The 18,293-nt window shown below is 43.2% G+C and overlaps 2 protein-coding genes and 1 pseudogene across 2 annotated transcripts; all 3 read left to right on the top strand.

The window, feature by feature from the left end:
* Positions 1-235: 235 nt before the first annotated feature.
* Positions 236-2,859, top strand: LOC139383730 (B2 bradykinin receptor-like). The gene is made up of 2 exons (XM_071128289.1): positions 236-343; positions 1,452-2,859. The coding sequence occupies exon 2, from the start codon at positions 1,459-1,461 to the stop codon at positions 2,494-2,496; it is 1,038 nt and encodes a 345-aa protein (XP_070984390.1). The 5' UTR covers positions 236-343; positions 1,452-1,458; the 3' UTR covers positions 2,497-2,859.
* A 2,191-nt stretch (positions 2,860-5,050) lies between these two features.
* LOC139383609 (B2 bradykinin receptor-like) lies at positions 5,051-13,686 on the top strand (annotated as a pseudogene).
* Positions 13,687-15,419: 1,733 nt separating this feature from the next.
* Positions 15,420-16,587, top strand: LOC139384104 (B1 bradykinin receptor-like). The gene has a single exon (XM_071128750.1). The coding sequence runs from the start codon at positions 15,420-15,422 to the stop codon at positions 16,512-16,514; it is 1,095 nt and encodes a 364-aa protein (XP_070984851.1). The 3' UTR covers positions 16,515-16,587.
* Positions 16,588-18,293: the final 1,706 nt, after the last annotated feature.

The raw sequence follows: 18,293 nt of genomic DNA, 5'->3' as shown, positions 1-18,293 counted from the left end.
AAAACAACAGCTGGGATGTCAGTAGATATCCAAACACACTTATATCGAGGGGAATTCCATCAAAGTTCTATAAAAATTGGAGTATGAGATAGGGCAGAAATTATACACAAGATAAACCAAACACAATTTAAGTTAATTGGGGGAAAATGGAACAAAAAAATGCACCGATTTTGAGTGACATCACTTCCATGATGGACTCCCTCCTTTAAGAGAATAAGTCAGAGCCAACCCCAGGGTAGAGGAGCCTGGAACACTGCGGGGAAACGTCTAGACTGGGCTGACCAGACGCACGGCACATCTGGATTTACACTTAGACCAGAGGACTCCTGCTCCAGTCAACAAGGTTTGTAAAATGAAGTACTGTATCGTTAACATGTTTAACATAGATTTGTCACTAATGCAAGAAAATGATAAATGAATGGAGAGTTATATCACAGTAGATTTGCTGTTCAGATCATATTTAGGGTAAACTGGATTGAATTGCTGCCTCTCCTCTCATTTTCGAATCCAACTTAGAAACAAGAAGATTGTTTGTGTTGTCAGACTTTTTAACAGACAAAAAGGAGAGCACTTTCTGTGGCTAAACTCTAAAACTCCTCAAACAGATTGAGGGATGTGAACAATAATATGTGGTTGACAACATGGGGAGAGAGGCAGTTTTTTCAATAATCTCTTAATACCTCATATTGAATGGATTTCTTCTCTATAAAAAAAAGTATATTAGCATTCGGTGCACAGATACAGATTTATGTTTATTTTTGAGCAAATAATGTGTGTACCACTCCTCCAGCAGCACAAATGTATAAGATTTTATTGCACGCCTTTTCAAAGAATGTTGGGGCTGTTTTTGTCATAAGTCGCAGCCAATTATGATACTGATGTACAACAGTAAAAAGATAAGTATTGCAATCATAATGCTGAGAATAATTATGGGGCAATGTGGCTCCCAAATATTTTCATGACAGGAGATATTGATCCTCACTTTAACTTTCATGAATATTTTATCTTTCTCTATCTGAGCGTTTTTTATTTCCGGTCTAAGTATATGATATTTACAAGAAATGCATATAAAGATATGCATAATGAATAGCACACTGAAACAACCACTTAGCCACTTGTACAGTACTTTAATAAGACAACTTCCTTATGATGACTTGCAGACACAGTGTCTCTGAAGAAATAATACAAAAAAGTCACATTGTGGAGCAGGGAAGTTCCGTATTCTGTTGAGTTATAAACCACATGAGTCGCAGCTCCCATCACCACAAGGGCATGAGGACTGGTTATGACACAGTCAGCATGACCATGTGACTAACGTACTAGATTATACAGTAAACTTTATCAATTAATGCCTACTGAGAGTCACCTGTCCAGGAACGGTATCTGCCATGTACCCCCCTCCCCCTCCTTGAACAACCCCAGTTACATTTACACAACATATTTCTCTACAGCTCCAAAATGGACATGATCACCAACTCTACAGACATGACAGGAAGGAACAGTACCAATACCAGCCACTGCCCATTCGCTGAGGAGTGGGACTGGCTCCACACCATGCAACCGGGCTACATCCTGGCCATCAGTGTCCTGGGGATTCTAGGTAACGTCTTTGTCCTGTTGGTCTTCTGCCTGCATAAGAAGGCCTGCACCGTAGCAGAGATCTACCTGAGTAACCTGGCTGCCGCTGACCTGCTCCTGGTCTCCTGCCTCCCCTTCTGGGCCGTCAACGTGGCCAACGGCTTCAACTGGCCCTTCGGCCCCCTGCTGTGTCGCCTGGTCAATGTGGGCATCAAGATGAATGCCTACTGCAGTATCTACTTCCTGGTTCTAGTCAGTGTGGACCGCTATGTGGCGCTAGTGCATACGATGAGCCACGGGAGGATGAGGAGGCCCTCCTACGCCAAGCTGGGCTGTTTGTTAGTGTGGGGCTTCGGGCTGCTCCTGGGCACCCCGACCATGCTCTTCAGAGCGGTGAAGTGGGTTCCAGACTTCGAGGTGACCGCCTGCTTTCTGGACTACCCCAGTCCCAAGATGGAGCTGGTGTTCAATGTGACGCTCATCGTGTTTGGGTTTGCCATCCCTGTGTCGGTGATCTCCTACTGCACCTGTCAGATCATCCAAGCCCTGAAGAACCAGGCCATGGAGAGATTCAACACGGAGCACACAGAGAGGAAGGCCACTTTGCTGGTGCTGTCTGTTCTCCTGGCCTTCCTACTCTGCTGGGTGCCATTCCACCTGGTCACTGCTCTGGATGTCCTCCTGAGTGCAGCGGACATCTCAGGCTGCAACCTCAGCAACAGTCTGGATATCTGCAACCAGGTGTTTACCTACCTGGCCTTCTTCAACAGCGTGCTCAACCCAGTCCTCTACGTGATTGTGGGGAAGAACTTCAGGAAGAAAGTAATGGAGGTGTTCGAACAGTTGTCTATGAGGAAGAAAATGGCCTCTGGGTCACAACGGTCACAGCTGTCTTCCACGCTCAAAACGCTGGCTTGAGTTTGAGGAACTAAAAGGGAACTAGTTATATTACTTTTATCTCTATTACAGAATTTGACACTTCAGCACCCCGCCCTCAGTTGACTGCATTTTACACTAATAACCTTAATAGATTCAATGTGCTTTCACTTAAAAGCCATGCTTAAGTTTAGAATGTATTTATCAGTAATGTGTTTTTTAGGAGGGCTGTTTCTTCTAATTCAGTGCAATATATATGAATATTGTTTTCTGTGAAATAAGCTGTGTAAATAGAATCTACCGATTGTGTTCTAGAAACGAGTCAGAATTGACTAGAAATGTATATAGAACAGTTGTCAACTTTGTGTTACTTTTGAGAACATTATTGAAGTAAAAAACTAACCATGGCTGTCTTGTGGAATCATTTGAAATACATGTCAATGTCAGACAACCTAAAACAAGACCCAGAGACTCCCGGTGAACCCTGGGTAAGTGATTTATGATGTTTTCTCTGACTAAATGTCTGGATGGCTACATTAGTGAATGTGTCACAGACTTTCCAGTGGTGACACAAGTTGTGTTCCTTTGTGTGGGAGGAGAACGTTACTCTCTCTTATTATGTTTTTTCCAAACCACAACTTCATTGGCTAGACATGTTGTCAGGAGTGACTGTGGTAAGGGGCACACCCCCAGTTTGTCCCCAAAGTATAGTTGGTCGTGCCAAACAGGAAATCAATGTTTTGAGTGCACTGTAAAAAAAAATATATATATACCAGTACCCATTAAAGGTGTTTTCTTTATTTTTTCTGTTTTCTACATTGTAGAATAATAGTGAAGACATCCAAACTATGAAACAACACATATAGAATAATGAAGTAACTAAAAAGTGTTAAACAAATCAAAATATATGTTATATTTGAGATTCTTCAAAGTAGCCACCCTTTGCCTTGATGACAGCCTTGCACACTCTTGGCATTCTCTTAACCAGCTTCATGAGGTAGTCACCTGGAATGCATTCAATTAACAGGTGTGCCTTGTTAAAAGTTAATTTGTGGAATTTCTTTCCTTCTTAAATAATTTGAGCAGTTGTGTTGTGACAAGGTAGGGGTGGTATACAGAAGATAACCCTGTTTGGTAAAAGAACAAGTCCATATTAGGGCAAAAACAGCTCAAATAAGCATAGAGAAACGACAGTCCAACTTTAAGACACAACATTTTCCGGATTGACTGACCTTCAAGAACTTTGAAAGTTTCTTCAAGTGCAGTCGCAAAAAAACATCAAGCGCTATGATAAAACTGGCTCACATGAGGACCGTCACAGGAAAGGAAGACCCAGAGTTACCTTTACTGCAGAGGATAAGTTCATTAGAGTTACCGGCCTTAGAAATTGCAGCCTAAATAAATGCTTTACAGAGTTCAAGTAACAGACACATCTCAACATCAACTGTTCAGAGGAGACTGCCTGAATCAGGCCTTCATTATTGAATTGCTGCAAAGAAAACACTACTAAAAGGACACCAATAAGAAGAAGAGACTTGCTTGGGCCAAGAAATCTGTCCTTTGGTTTGATGAGTTCAAATTTGGTAGGTGATCTCCGCATGTGTGGTTCCTACCGTGAAGCATAGAGGTGTGATGGGTGGTGGTGCTTTGCTGGTGACAATGTCTGTGATTCATTTAGAATTCAAGGCACACTTAACCAGCATGACTACCACAGCATTCTGCAGCGATATGCCATCCCATCTGGTTTGTGCTTAGTGGGACTATCATTTGTTTTCAACAGGACAATGACCCAACAAACCTCCAGGCTGTGTAAGGGCTATTTGACCAAAAAGGAGAGTGGTGCATGGCTGCATCAGATGACCTGGGCTCCACAATCACCCGACCTCAACCCAATTGAGATGGTTTGGGATGAGTTGGACCGCAGAGTGAAGGAAAAGCAGCCAACAAGTGCTCAGCATACGTGGGAACTCCTTCAAGACTGTTGGAAAAGCATTCCAGGTGAAGCTGGTTGAGAGAATGTCAAGACTGTGCAAAGCTGTCATCAGGGCAAAGGGTGGAAAAATGGCACACGGAGGTGATAGCTGCAGTTTTACGGGCTCCGAACCGATTGTGCAATTTTGTTAGTTTTTTTTTATCGCATTGTTTGTAACTAATTTTGTACATAATGTTGCTGCTACCGTCTCTTATGACCGAAACAACTTCTGGACATCAGAACAGTGATTGTTCACCTCGAACTGGAGGAAGATATTTTCTTTAATGAGTCTGACGCAAAGGATATACTGACCAGACCCAAATCACCATCATCCGCGTGCCTTCTGAGAATTATCCGGCGAGTGAACAAACCACCACTACCCTCTGTATTATTGGCAACCCGGAATCATTGGAAAACAAACTGGACGATCTACGATTAAGACTATCCTACCAATGGGAAATTAAGAAACTTCATATTTTGTGTTTCGCCGAGACTTGGCTGAACGACGACACGGATAATATAGTGCTGGCTGGCTTCTCTGTGTTTCGGCAGGACAGAGCAGCTACGTCTGGTAAGACGAGGGGCAGGGGTGTGTGTCTATTTGTCATTAACTGCTGGTGCACGATGTCTAACATTAAAGTCTCAAGGTATTGCTCGCCTGAGGTAGAATAGCTCATGATCAGCTGTACCCTACACAATCTACCAATCTACCAATCTACCAATCTACCATCTATATTATTCGTAGTCGTCCATTTACCAACACAAACCGATGCTGGCACTAAGACCTTACTCAACAAGCTGTAAAAGTCCATAAGCAAACAAGAAACTGCTCATCCAGAAGTGGAGCTCCTAGTGGCCGGGGACTTTAATGCAGGCAAACTTAAATCTGTTTGATTTCATTTCTAGCAGCATGTGCAACCAGAGGGAAAAAGACATTCTAGACCACCTTTACTCCACACACAGAGACGCATACAAAGCTCTCCCTCACCCTCCATTTTGCAAATCTGACCATAATTATATCCTCCTGATTCCTGCTTACAAGCAAAAACTAAAGCAGGAAGTACCAGTAACTTGCTCAATACAGAAGTGGTCAGATGACACAGATGCTACGTTACAAGACTGTTTTGCTAGCACAGATACGAAAATATTCCAGGATTCATCCAAGGGCATTAAGGAGAATATCACCTCAGTCACTGGCTTCATCAATAAATGCATTGACGACGTCATCCCCACAGTGACCGTACGTACATATCCCAACCAGAAGCCATGGATTAAAGGCAACATCCACACCGAGCAAATGGCTAGAGCTTCAGCTATCAAGGAGCGGGACACTAACCCGGAAGCTTATAAGAAATCCTGCTATGCCCTCAGATGAACCATCAAACAGGCAAAGCGTCAATACAGGACTAAGATTGAATCCTACTACACCGGCTCTGACGCTTCTTGGATGTGGCAGGGCTTGAAAACTGTTACGGACTACAAAGGGAAACCCAGCCACAAGCTGCCCAGTGGCACGAGCCTACCAGAAAAGCTAATATGCCTTTCATGCTCACTTTGAGGCAAGCAACACTGAATGCATGAGAGCACCAGCTGTTCCGGATGACTGTGTGATGATGCTCTCCGTAGCAGATGTTTAAAGGTATTGCTCACAGGTCAACTTTCACAAAGCCGCGGGGCCAGATGGATTACCAGGACATGTACTCAAATTAACCAACTGGCAAGTGTATTTTCAACCTCATTTTCAACCTCTCCCTGGCCGATTCTGTAATACCTACATGTTTCAAACAGACCACCATAGTCCCTGTGCCCAATAAAGCTACGGTAACCTGCCTAAATGATTATCGCCCCGTAGAATTCACCTCGGTAGCCATGAAGTGCTTTGAAAGGCTGGCCATGGCTCACATCAACACCATCATGCCAGAATCCCTAAACCCACTCCAACTCACCTACCGCCCCAACAGATAACGCAATCTCAATCGCACTTCAAACTGCCCTTTCACACCTGCACAAAATTAACACCTATGTGAGAATGCTGTTCATTGACTATAGCTCAGCGCTCAACACCATAGTGCCCACAAAGCTCATCACTAAGCTAAGGAGTCTATGACTAAACATCTCCCTCTGCAACTGGATCCTGGACTTCCTGACGGGCCGCCCCCAGGTGGTAAGGGTAGGCAACAACACATCTGCCATGCTGATCCTCAACACTGGGGGCCCCTCAGGTGTGTGTGCATAGCCCCTCCTGTACTCCTTGTTCACCCAAGACTGCGTGGCCAAGCACAACTCCAACACCATCATTAGGTTTGCTGATGACACAACATTGGCCTGATCACCGACAACGATGAGAGACCCTATAGGGAGGTCAGACCTGGCAGTATGGTGCCAGGACAACAACCTCTCTCTCAATGTGAGCAAGACAAAGGAGCTGATCGTGGACTATGGGAAAAGGAGGGCCGAACAGGCCCCCATTAACATCGACGGAGCTGTAGTGGAGCGGGTTGAGAGTTTCAAGTTCTTTGGTGTCCACATCACCCACAAACTATCATGGTCCAAACACACCAAGACAGTTGTGAAGAAGGCACGACCAACACCTTTTTCCCCTCAGGAGACTGAAAAGATTTGGCATGGGTCCCCAGATCCTCAAAAAGTTCTACAGCTGCACCATCGAGAGCGTCCTGACCAGTTGCCTCACCTCCTGGTATGGCAACTGCTCAGCATCTGACCGTAAGGCGCTACAGAGGGTAGTGTGTACAGGATGTCAGGAATCCCCAGTCACTGGGGCTTCCTGACATCCAGGACCTATTCACTAAGTGTTATCAGAGTAAGGCCCCCAAAAAATTTAAATATCCCAGTCCCCCATGTTATAAACTGTTCTCTCTGCTACCGCACGGCAAGAGGTACCAGAGCGCCAAGTCCAGGACCAAAAGGCTCCTCAACATCTTCTACCCCCAAGCCATAAGACTGCTGAACAACTAAACTAATCAAATGGCCACTCTATTCTTGAACTGCATTGTTGGTTAAGGGCTTGTAAGTAAGCATTTTACGGTACCTGTTGTATTTGGCACATGTGACAAATAACATTTATTTGGGTGGCTACTTTGAAGGATCTAAAATATAAAATATATTTAGATTTGTTAAACGCTTTGGTTACTACATGATTCCATATGCGTTATTTCACAGTTTTGATGTCTTCACTATTATTCTGCAATGTAGAAAATGGACAAAATAAAGAAAAACCCTGAAATTAGTAGGTGTGTCCAAACATTTGACTGGTACTGTATATCATTACGCCTTTCTTTGGGGGTCTAGTCACACCCTAACTCAGTGGTCTGAAATTCCTGATTTTCAGGCCACATCAAAGTCTACAAATCACATTATGCTTGATTGCAAATTGGAATCCAGAGTGACAACATCTAACAATTGGAACATTTAAATTACCTGCAACTTACATTGATTACTGCCAAGGTAGGGTGAATGCATTTTTGAGACTACCTAAATTATATAACTGGAACAGTCATTTCATTAACGGGTACAGAAAGTCAAACTACTAGTAGATTGGATTAGTTTAGAAAAATGTATGTTATCTATGTTTGTGTAGCACAAGATTAATCAACCCAATGAATGTACATGCAAGAACACAGGTATTGAAATAAAAAATTCTGAAAATCATCATAGAATAGAGCATTCTGGGAGATATGTTAACAAGTGGTGTGGTTTTGAGTGGTTTTGAGCAAACATACATTTGTAATTTTACTCAAAAACCTTGTTCAAATTCAGCTAACTTCCAGCAGAGTTTGTTGATTCCACGTTCAATTCTAAGGCAACAAGCTACAATAGAATTGTCAGCTTGCTCAACGTTTGGACATATAGCTAAACCACTCAACAAGTTTTTTTACATTGTTTGTTGAATGAAAAAACATTCACACATTACTGTAGCTCAATTTCTTGTGCTTCTGAAGTACACCCAACTCACAGAATAATCCTAATTAAGCCATTGGTTAAATTGGCTTTTTTGCTGTGTGTTTTTACCATTGTGTCGGTGAAGTAATTGATGAGGAGCAGAGAGGAAAGCATTTCAAATCAAATCAAAGTTTACTTGTCACATGCGCCGAGTACAACCTTACAGTGAAATGCTTACTTACAGGCTCTAACCAATGGTGCGGGAAAAAAAGGTATGTGTGTGTGTGTGTGTGTGTGTGTGTGTGTGTGTGTGTGTGTGTGTGTGTGTGTGTGTGTGTGTGTGTGTGTGTGTGGGTGTGTGTGTGTGTGTGTAGATAGGTAAAGAAATAAAACAACAGTAAAAAGACATTGGAAAAAAGAGTAGCAAGGTTATATACAGTCAGGCTTATTGAGGTCCTATGTACATGTAGGTATCGTTCAATTGACTACGCATATATGATGAACAGAGAGTAGCAGAAGAGAGGGGTTGGCGGGTGGTGGGACACAATGCAGATAGCCCGGTTAGCCAATGTGCGGGAGCATTGGTTGGTCAGGCCAATTTAGGTAGTATGTACATGAATGTATAGTTAAAGTGGCTATGCATATACAGTGGGGCAAAAAAATAATTAGTCAGCCACCAATTGTGCAAGTTCTCCCACTTAAAAAGATGAGAGAGGCCTGTAATTTTCATCATAGGTACACTTCAACTATGACAGACAAAATCCAGAAAATCACATTGTAGGATTTTTAATGAATTTATTTGCAAATTATGGTGGAAAATAAGTATTTGGTGGCTGACTAAATACTTTTTTGCCCCACTGTAAGATAAACAGAGAGTAGCAGCAGAGTAAAAGAGGGGTTGGGGGAGGCACACAATGCAAATATTCCGGGTAACCATTTAGTTACCTGTTCAGGAGTCTTATGGCTTGGGGATAAAAACTGTTGAGAAGCCTTTTTTACACGTACATCTAGACCTGGCACTCCGGTACTGCTTGCCATGCGGTAGAAGAGAGAACAGACTATGACTGGGGTGGCTAGGGTCTTTGACAATTTTTAGGGCCTTCCTCTGACACCGCCTGGTGTAGAGGTCCTGGATGGCAGGCAGCTTTGCCCCAGTGATGTACTGGGCCGTTCGCACTACCCTCTGTAGTGCCTTGCAGTAGGAGGCCGAGCAATTTCCATACCAGGCAATGATGCAACTGTTCAGGATGCTCTAGATGTTGTAGCTATAGAACCTTTTGAGGATCTCAGGATCCATGCCAAATCTTTTTAGTTTACTGAGGGGGAATAGGCTTTGTCGTGCCCTCTTCACGGCTGCCTTGGTGTGTTTGGACCAATCTAGTTTGTTGTTGATGTAGACACCAAGGAATTTGAAGCTCTCAACCTGCTCCACTATGAGAATGAGAATGGGGACGTGCTTGGTGCTCCTTTTCCCGTAGTCCACAATCATCTCCTTAGCCTTGGTTACGTTGAGGTAGAGGTTGTTATTCTGGCACCACCTGGACAGGTCTCTGACCTCCTCCCTATAGGCTGTCTTGTCGTTGTCGGTGATCAGGCCTACCACTGTTGTGTCGTCAGCAAACTTAATGATGGTGTTGGAGTCGTGCCTGGCCATGCAGTCGTGGGTGAACAAGGAGTACAGGAGGGGACTGAGCACGCACCCTTGGGGAGCTCCAGTGTTGAGGATCAGCATGGCAGATGTGTTGCTACCTACCCTCACCACCTTGGAGCGGCCCATCAGGAAGTCCAGGATCCAGTTGCAGAGGGAGGTGTTTAGTCCCAGGATCCTTAGCTTGGTGATGAGCTTTGAGGGTACTATGGTGTTAAACGCTGAGCTGTAGTCAATGAACAGCATTCTCACATAGGTGTTTCTTTTGTCTAGGTTGGAAAGGGCAGTGAGGAGTGCAATAGAGATTGCATCATCTGTGGATCTGTTTGGGTGGTGTTTGAGCACACGTCCTGGTAATCCATCTGGCCCCGCTGCCCTGTGTATGTTGACCTGTTTAAAGTTCTTGCTCACGTTGGCTACGGAGAGCGTGATCACACAGTCGTCCGAAACAGCTGATGCTCTCATGCATACCTCAGTGTTGCTTGCCTCGAAGCAAGCATAGACGTGATTTAGCTCGTCTGGTAGGCTCGTGTCACTGGGCAGCTCGCGGCTGTGCTTCCCATTGTAGTCTGTAATAGTTTGCAAGCCCTGCCACATCTGACGAGCGTCGGAGCTGGTGTAGTATGATTCAATCTTAGCCCTGTATTGACGCTTTGCCTGTTTGATGTTTCATCGCAGGATTTCTTGTAAGCTTCCGGGTTAGAGTCCCGCACCTTGAAAGCGGCAGCTCTACCATTTAGCTCAGTGCGAATGTTGCCTGTAATCCATGGCTTCTAGTTGGGGTATGTATGTACAGTCACTGTGGGGACGATGTCCTCAATGCACTTATTGATAAAGCCAGTGACTGACGTGGTGTATTCCTCAATGTCATTGGAAGAATCCCGGAACATGTTCCAGTCTGTGATAGCAAAGCAGTCCTGTAGTTTAGCATCTGCTTCATCTGACCATTTTTTTATAGACCGAGTCACTGGTGCTTCCTGCTTTAATTTTACCTTTTAAGCAGGAATCAGGAGGATAGAGTTGTGGTCGGATTTGCTTCCGGTTCAAAAACTGAGTGGCACTCCTAGTTTAAAAAAAAACAGAGTGTAACTAGTCAGCGCCAATAATATGCTCCCCTGTTTCCCACAGGTACCCTACATTTACTCTCCTTTTGATAGACTGAAAACATAAATTTTTGCATTCCACTGAGGCTGTGCTGACTTGTAGTACTGTGAGGAGGGAGATGTAGACAGAGTCCACAGAGAGTGTGCTCTAGAGGTTGACCGATTAATCGGAATGGCCGATTAATTAGGGCCGATTTCAAGTTTTCATAACAATCGGAAATCGGTATTTTTGGGCGCCGATTTAAAAAAAAAAATGTTATACCTTTATTTAATTAGGCAAGTCAGTTAAGAACACATTCTTATTTTCAATGATGGCCCAGGAACGGTGGGTTAACTGCCTTGTTCAGGGGCAGAACGACAGATTTTCACCTTGTCAGCTCGGGGGATCCAATCTTGCAACCTAACAGTTAACTAGTCCAACGCAATAACGACCTGCCTCTCTCTCGTTGCACTCCACAAGGAGACTGACTGCCTGTTACGCGAATGCAGTAAGCCAAGGTAAGTTGCTAGCTAGCATTAAACTTATCTTATAAAAAACAATCAATCATAATCACTAGTTAACTACACATGGTTGATGATATTACTAGATATTATCTAGCGTGTCCTGCGTTGCATATAATCTGACTGAGCATACAAGTATCTGACTGAGCGGTGGTAGGCAGAAGCGGTTTGCCAGCAGCTCTTCGTTGTGCGTCAAGCATTGCGCTGTTTATGTCTTCAAACCTATCAACTTCCGAGATGGGGCAGGTGTAACCGAAGTGAAATGGCTAGCTAGTTAGCGCGCACTAACTCGAGGGACGGAAGCTATACTGTTTCACTGGCAATACTAAAGTGCCTATAAGAACATCCAATAGTCAAATGTTAATGAAATACAAATGGTATAGAGGGAAATAGTCCTATAATAACTATAACCTAAAACTTCTTACCTGGGAATATTGAAGACTCATGTTAAAAGGAACCACCAGCTTTCATATGTTCTCATGTTCTGAGCAAGGAACTGAAACGTTAGCTTTCTTACGTAGCACATATTGCACTTTTACTTCCTTCTCCAGCACTCTGTTTTTGCATTATTAAAACCAAATTGAACATGTTTCATTATTTGAGGCTAAATTGATTTTATTTATGTATTATATTCAGTTAAAATAAGTGTTCATTCAGTATTGTTGTAATTGTCATTATTAAACACAAAAACACACACACATAAAAAAAAAATCGGCAGATTAATCGGTATCGGCTTTTTTGGTCCTCCAATAATTGGTATCGGTGTTGAAAAATCATAATCGGTCGACCTCTAGTGAGTGCTCCATCTCATCCAGATCAGAGACCATCTGTTACCTGCAGCTCTGTTTACATGACTGTACATCACAGTGATTTATGTAAAGAGCTGAGGCGTGCTTCACAAGGCAACAACACGCACAGCCTGTGCACTCTCACTGATAACAATATTAGCCATTCCATTCTCTTATCCCCAGTCTATTAGCTCGCCATCCACTTTAGTTTGAACCAGGTAGTAGCGGTTTGAGAGAAATTAGAGAAGTAGTGGTACACATTTTTAGTACTTTTGACATCAAAAGCTTTTTTTAATGTTTTACAATATAACATTTCACTTTAACATTGACACACATAATCTGTCTTAGGACAGCTCCCCGAATGGTCTCAAACTGGTCAAGGGACCCTCTCATAGAGGGTGTGCTCATTGCCAAGAAGGAGTGTAACCACACAGAAGCCTGGGAGTGGGTGTACTGCATGCAGCTAGCCTACATGTCCATCATCTGCCTGCTGGGCATGCTGGGTAACTCCTTCGTCCTGTGTGTGTTCTGCTTCCAGAGTAGACACGCCACCATGGCAGACATCTATCTGGGTGACCTGGCCGCTGCAGACCTCCTCATGGTGTCCTGCCTGCTGTTCTGGGTGGTGGCCGTCTTACAAGAGTTTCACTGGCTGTTCGGCGAGCCCATGTTTCAGCTGGTGAACATTGTCATTGGGAGGAACTACTACTGCAGCGTCCTGTTCCTCACGCTGGTCAGTGTGGACCGGTACCTCGTGCTGGCTCAGCCCCTGTCGTCCCAGGGCAAGGGGAGAAGACCAGCCTGGGCCAGCGAAATCTACCTGGGTGTGTGGATGGTGAGTTGCCTCCTCAGCCTCCCCGCTCAGTTCTTCCACTCTGTCCACTTTTTCCCCTCATCTGGGGGTGGAGGCGTGCAACGTGGCGTACCCCCACAATGTCTGCAGGATGCGCTACAACCTGACTGTCAACATAGTGGGCTTCCTGGTTCCTGTACCTATTGTGTCCTTCTGCAGCTACCACATCATCAGGGTGCTCCGGGACAACAAGACGAGCAGGATGAGGAGCACGGCGGCAGGCTGGAACGGAGAGGAAGGCTGCCCACCTAGTACTCAGCGCCTTGGCCGTATTCATCCTCTGCTGGCTGCCTTACCAGGAGGTTATCTTCCTCGAGACCCTTTATCACTACGAAGTCATCTCTGGTTCTGGCTTGGTGGATGCATTAGACATCAGCACTCAACTGGCTACCTACTTGGGCTACAGCAACAGCTCACTGAACCCTTTCCTGTATGTGATTGTAAGAAAGACACATTATTACCTATAGCCCTCAAACTCATCTCTGGACCTTGAAGCAAGTGCCACCCCCTTTTTTATCCCCATTTTCATGATTACGATCTTGTCTCATCGCTGCAACTCCCCAACTGGCTTGGAATAGGCGAAAGTCGAGTCATGCGTCCTCCCGCCTAACTGCGCTTCTTAACACCCGGATCAAACTACAGGCTGTAATGATGCCGCAATACTGTGATGACTTTAGACCGCTGAGCTACTTGGGAGGCTCGATGTCACTTCATTTTTTTATTATTCCCCTATAGTCAAGGACTGATTTAGACCTGGTACACCAGGATGGTGCAATTAATTATCAGGTTGAACAGAAAGCCAGCAGGCTCTGGACCTCATAGGGTAAGAATTGAATGCCCCTGACCTATAGCATGGGACCTACAGATGTAGCATCTTAATTTGACCTATATCGTCACAGAATAATCCTTCAGCAAGATGATTTGAACGTTTAGTCCATAGTGTTGCTTGATCGGTGGTTAGGCTGTTAGCTGGCCAAAAGTAGGCTACATGAACAGTGAAAAACTGTTTTTAATGTAACCTTGTGTTTGTGTGGGTTTTCAGTGAATTTATGTCAATCACAAAGCTCATCTGCAGTGCAGGAACATTATTCAGCAACAAAAGAGTGATCAAATTAAGATGACTCATAATGAAATATAAACAGAGGGTATTAAATTATTATCCTTAAATCTACTGGAGAAAAAAAAATGGATTAAGCTAGCTACTTGGCCCTGGGCCTGTGGTTATGTGTATGTGTTTTTACACAGTGCCAAAATTCTAAAATAAGTGTTTGTACCATTGGAGAAGAAGCCGTTCGCTTCACAAAATACATGTTTTCTCTCTTTGAGTATTCCTACATTCTCACCTGACCTTCAGGCGAACTGAAACTGGCTTATAAACAAATTGAAATACACGGTCGGACAAGGGTGTGGAAGAATGTTGTATACAGAACCAAACTTTCCAGCACATCTCTCCCTAACTCAGTGAGAAGCTTAAAGACAAACAACACTACATGGTCTACTGGGTTGGTGTGTGTGATAAACTGCAGTGTTTTCTTCTCCTTACTAAAATATATTTTCACACGATTGGCACAAGGTAAGCGATTTCTTACAAATGCATATTTTAACAAATGTTCCTTGGGATGACATTCGTGAGTCAGGCTTCTGAATAAAGTAATGGTACAGAGACAAAGTAATTTAGTACATATGAATACTGATAGACCAAAAACACTGAGACAGACACTTTTGAGGTTATTCAACTTGACAAAAAAAAAGCTTTATTTATTTGATCAGTCATATATGTATGTTAAGGACGTTCTGCTCAGAGTTGCAACTAATAAATGGAGAAGCAAAAAAACCAATTGGCTGTTATGAGTTACTAAATCACATTTGAAAAAAAGTAATCAATTAGTTCAAGTCAAGTCTTTATCAAAACCTCCTGCTTAAATCCCACTTTTCTCACACAACACCAGAAATACATAAGTTGTTGTTGGATTCAGCATATTTATGCAACCACAGCTAATTGGTTGATGACCTTTCAAGAGAGTTTGGACTCTTTAGCGTTAAGTTTTGATAGAGATCTGGCTTTGATGAAGACGGTCTGGAGATTGATTACAGAATAGTTACTCACACATAAAATATTAAACTTCAGTGTCACAATATTAAGATGAATATTGTTGATTAGTGGATAATACGCTCAGATATTACATTTTGACATTTTCTTATGACAACAGAGCTGGTGGTCTCCATGGCTATGCTCCTGTCAGAAAACAACAGGTCTTTCCTTCCCACCACCAAGACTCCTCTCCACAATGCCACAGAATGGATCCTGGTCCAGAGCATCATTCCTCCCTACATCTTCACCCTATGTGTGACAGGGCTGCTGGGTAATGGCTTTGTCCTGCTGGTCTTCCTTCTCCAGAGGGAGCAGTGCTCCGTCCCAGAGATCTACCTGGGAAACCTGGCCCTGGCTGACCTGCTTCTCCTGGCCTGCCTGCCCTTCTGGGCCATGAACATCCTTAATGACTACAACTGGCCTTATGGAGACTTCTTGTGCTACGTAGTCAATCTGTCTATCACTGTCAACTTCTACACCAGCATCTACCTGTTGGTGATGGTGAGCGTGGACCGCTACTTAGCGCTGGTGAGGACCATGAGGGCCAGGTGGCTGAGGAGGAAGCGCTACGCACGGGCGATATGCCTCATACTGTGGCTGTTTGGGCTGCTGATAGGGGGTCTAGCTTCGCTTCACAGAAAGGTGACGTTCATTGAGGAATATCGGACAATGGCGTGTATTCTGGAGTATCCTGACCACTCTGGGGAGTCTTGGAAGCTGGCCCACAACCTCCTGTTGAACATAGTTGGCTTTGTTGTGCCTGTTGTGGGGATTTTTTCCTGCAGTTGTAACATTATCAGAGCCCTGAGGAAGAGGAGGCAGAGTGTTTACATAGAGGGTGGAAATGACAGGAAGGCCACAGTCCTTGTTTACGCCGTGACGCTGCTGTTTTTTGTATGTTGGAGTCCCTTCCAACTCTTCACCTTACTCGATATGCTGTGTGATGCAGAGGTCTTGGATGAAACATGGCATTATACACTGGACATTGGTACCCAGTTTTCAACCTACCTAGCAATTCTGAACAGTAGCCTAAATCCTCTGTTGTATGTATTTTCTGGTCAGTATTTTAGGAGGAAAGTTAGCACCATCTACAAGAGAACGAAGAATCGCAGGAGATCTGATACAATGGCATTTCAGCTTTCAATTGTATCAACCTACCTCCACAGGACTGATCAAATCAAACCTGTTGTAATACAGACATGAGTTTCTGCATTTTCCTGCACATTTGTTTGACATCATGTAGTTATTGCACACTAAATTGCATTATCAATGTTGAATTACACAATGTAGCCACATAAAATGTGTGCAATCTTGAACTACATTATGTAGGTCTATAAGGTTTAGATTGTGTAGGAGATATGTTTACGGGCACGGAAAAATATGTGATATAAATACTATGCATGCCAGTCTCTCTTGGAGTTGAGGAGAGACTGACTGCATCACTTATTTTTATAAGAAACGTTGTGTTGAAAATCACAAATGGTTTGCATAGTCAATTTACACACAGCTCTGACAAACACTTATCCCACCAGACATGCCACCAGGGGTCTTTTTACAGTCCCCAAATCCAGAACGAATTCAAGAAAGTGTATAGTATTATATAGAGCCCTTATTGCGTGGAACTTACTTCCATCTCATATTACTCAAATAAACAGCAAATCTGGTTTAAAAAAACAGATAAAGCAACACCTCGCGGCACAACACCTCTCCCCTATTTGACCTAGATAGTTTGTGTGTATACATAGATATGTAGGCTACGTGTGCCTTTAACAAAAATATATGTAGTTGAGCTGTCCTTGAGCTGTTCTTGTCTGATGATGTTCTGTATTAGGTCATTCTGTATTATGTTTCATGTTTTGTGTGGACCCCAGGAAGTGTAGCTGGTGCTTTTGCAACAGCTAATGGGGATCCTAATAAAATACCCCAAAAATCTCAATGTCACCTGTCACAATGTCAAATTTAACAAAATTGTATGTTCTAGCAGTGAAGATCACGAGATGATCTTTTAATGTCTCCTGTGTGTGTGTGTGCTACACACTTCTAGATTTCCCCAAAAACCTTGTCTTGTCACAATAAATTATGGCCTTTAAAATGCCAAACACATCTATGTTAACGCCTAAACATTGTATGACATTTTTCTCGCCAGTACCCACATTTACTGTACATCTACCATTCTTTTCAATAAAGTTATTTAATACATATGAGGAAATGTCTCCTGTGTGACATTGGAGAGAATACTATTTGTATCTTGACACAAATATCAATGATTCCAAAGACACCTATAGGAATAAATGTATAGTCATTTAATGATAATTTTACAAGACCAAAGTCAGGAGAGGTGTCTGCCTAGCTGTGCTCTTTTGCTTTCTAGACTGGTTCTGGTTGCTCATGTTTGTTTACATAGTTTGTTAACTTGAGTGTATGACCACCCACATTCTATAACTATTTGCATGTGTAGGTCTAGTAGTCCATTTTGAGATGTCAAGTCATTGTTCACACCCAGGAGACCCAACGGAGAGAAGTTCCAAGCTATAAACTGCAGATGAGCCAACATCATGTTTGTTGCTATTCATAATAGTTGTGGTTTCTGCACCACAGTGAAGTTTACACCATAGCCTATGAAAACATCTTTACAGTAACAAAAGTACTGTTTCAGGTCACACTTTATTTGTATAGTCTGGATAATCATACTATCAACAATTTGTTGATAAGCAACTGCTTGCTAAGATTACGGTTAGGGTTAGAATAAGAATAAGGATCAGGGTTAAGGTTAGGATTAGGATTAGTATTAGTAGATAGTTAGTCTATTTGTAGATGCTCTACAGACTATCCAAATAAAATGTTACCCAAAAGTCACCTCTTGGAAAACCAACTCTCCTTGTTTGTGTGCTTAAACATATATACACGATTTATGAACTGCAAATCACCCATGTATAATTGTTGAGTTCACCATTCACTCATCTGCCCAGCACACAGTTCTCT

This window comes from Oncorhynchus clarkii, chromosome 25 (genome assembly GCF_045791955.1).
Source record: "Oncorhynchus clarkii lewisi isolate Uvic-CL-2024 chromosome 25, UVic_Ocla_1.0, whole genome shotgun sequence".
NCBI classification, from domain to species: domain Eukaryota; kingdom Metazoa; phylum Chordata; class Actinopteri; order Salmoniformes; family Salmonidae; genus Oncorhynchus; species Oncorhynchus clarkii.
This window is presented reverse-complemented; position numbering and strand designations above follow the sequence as displayed.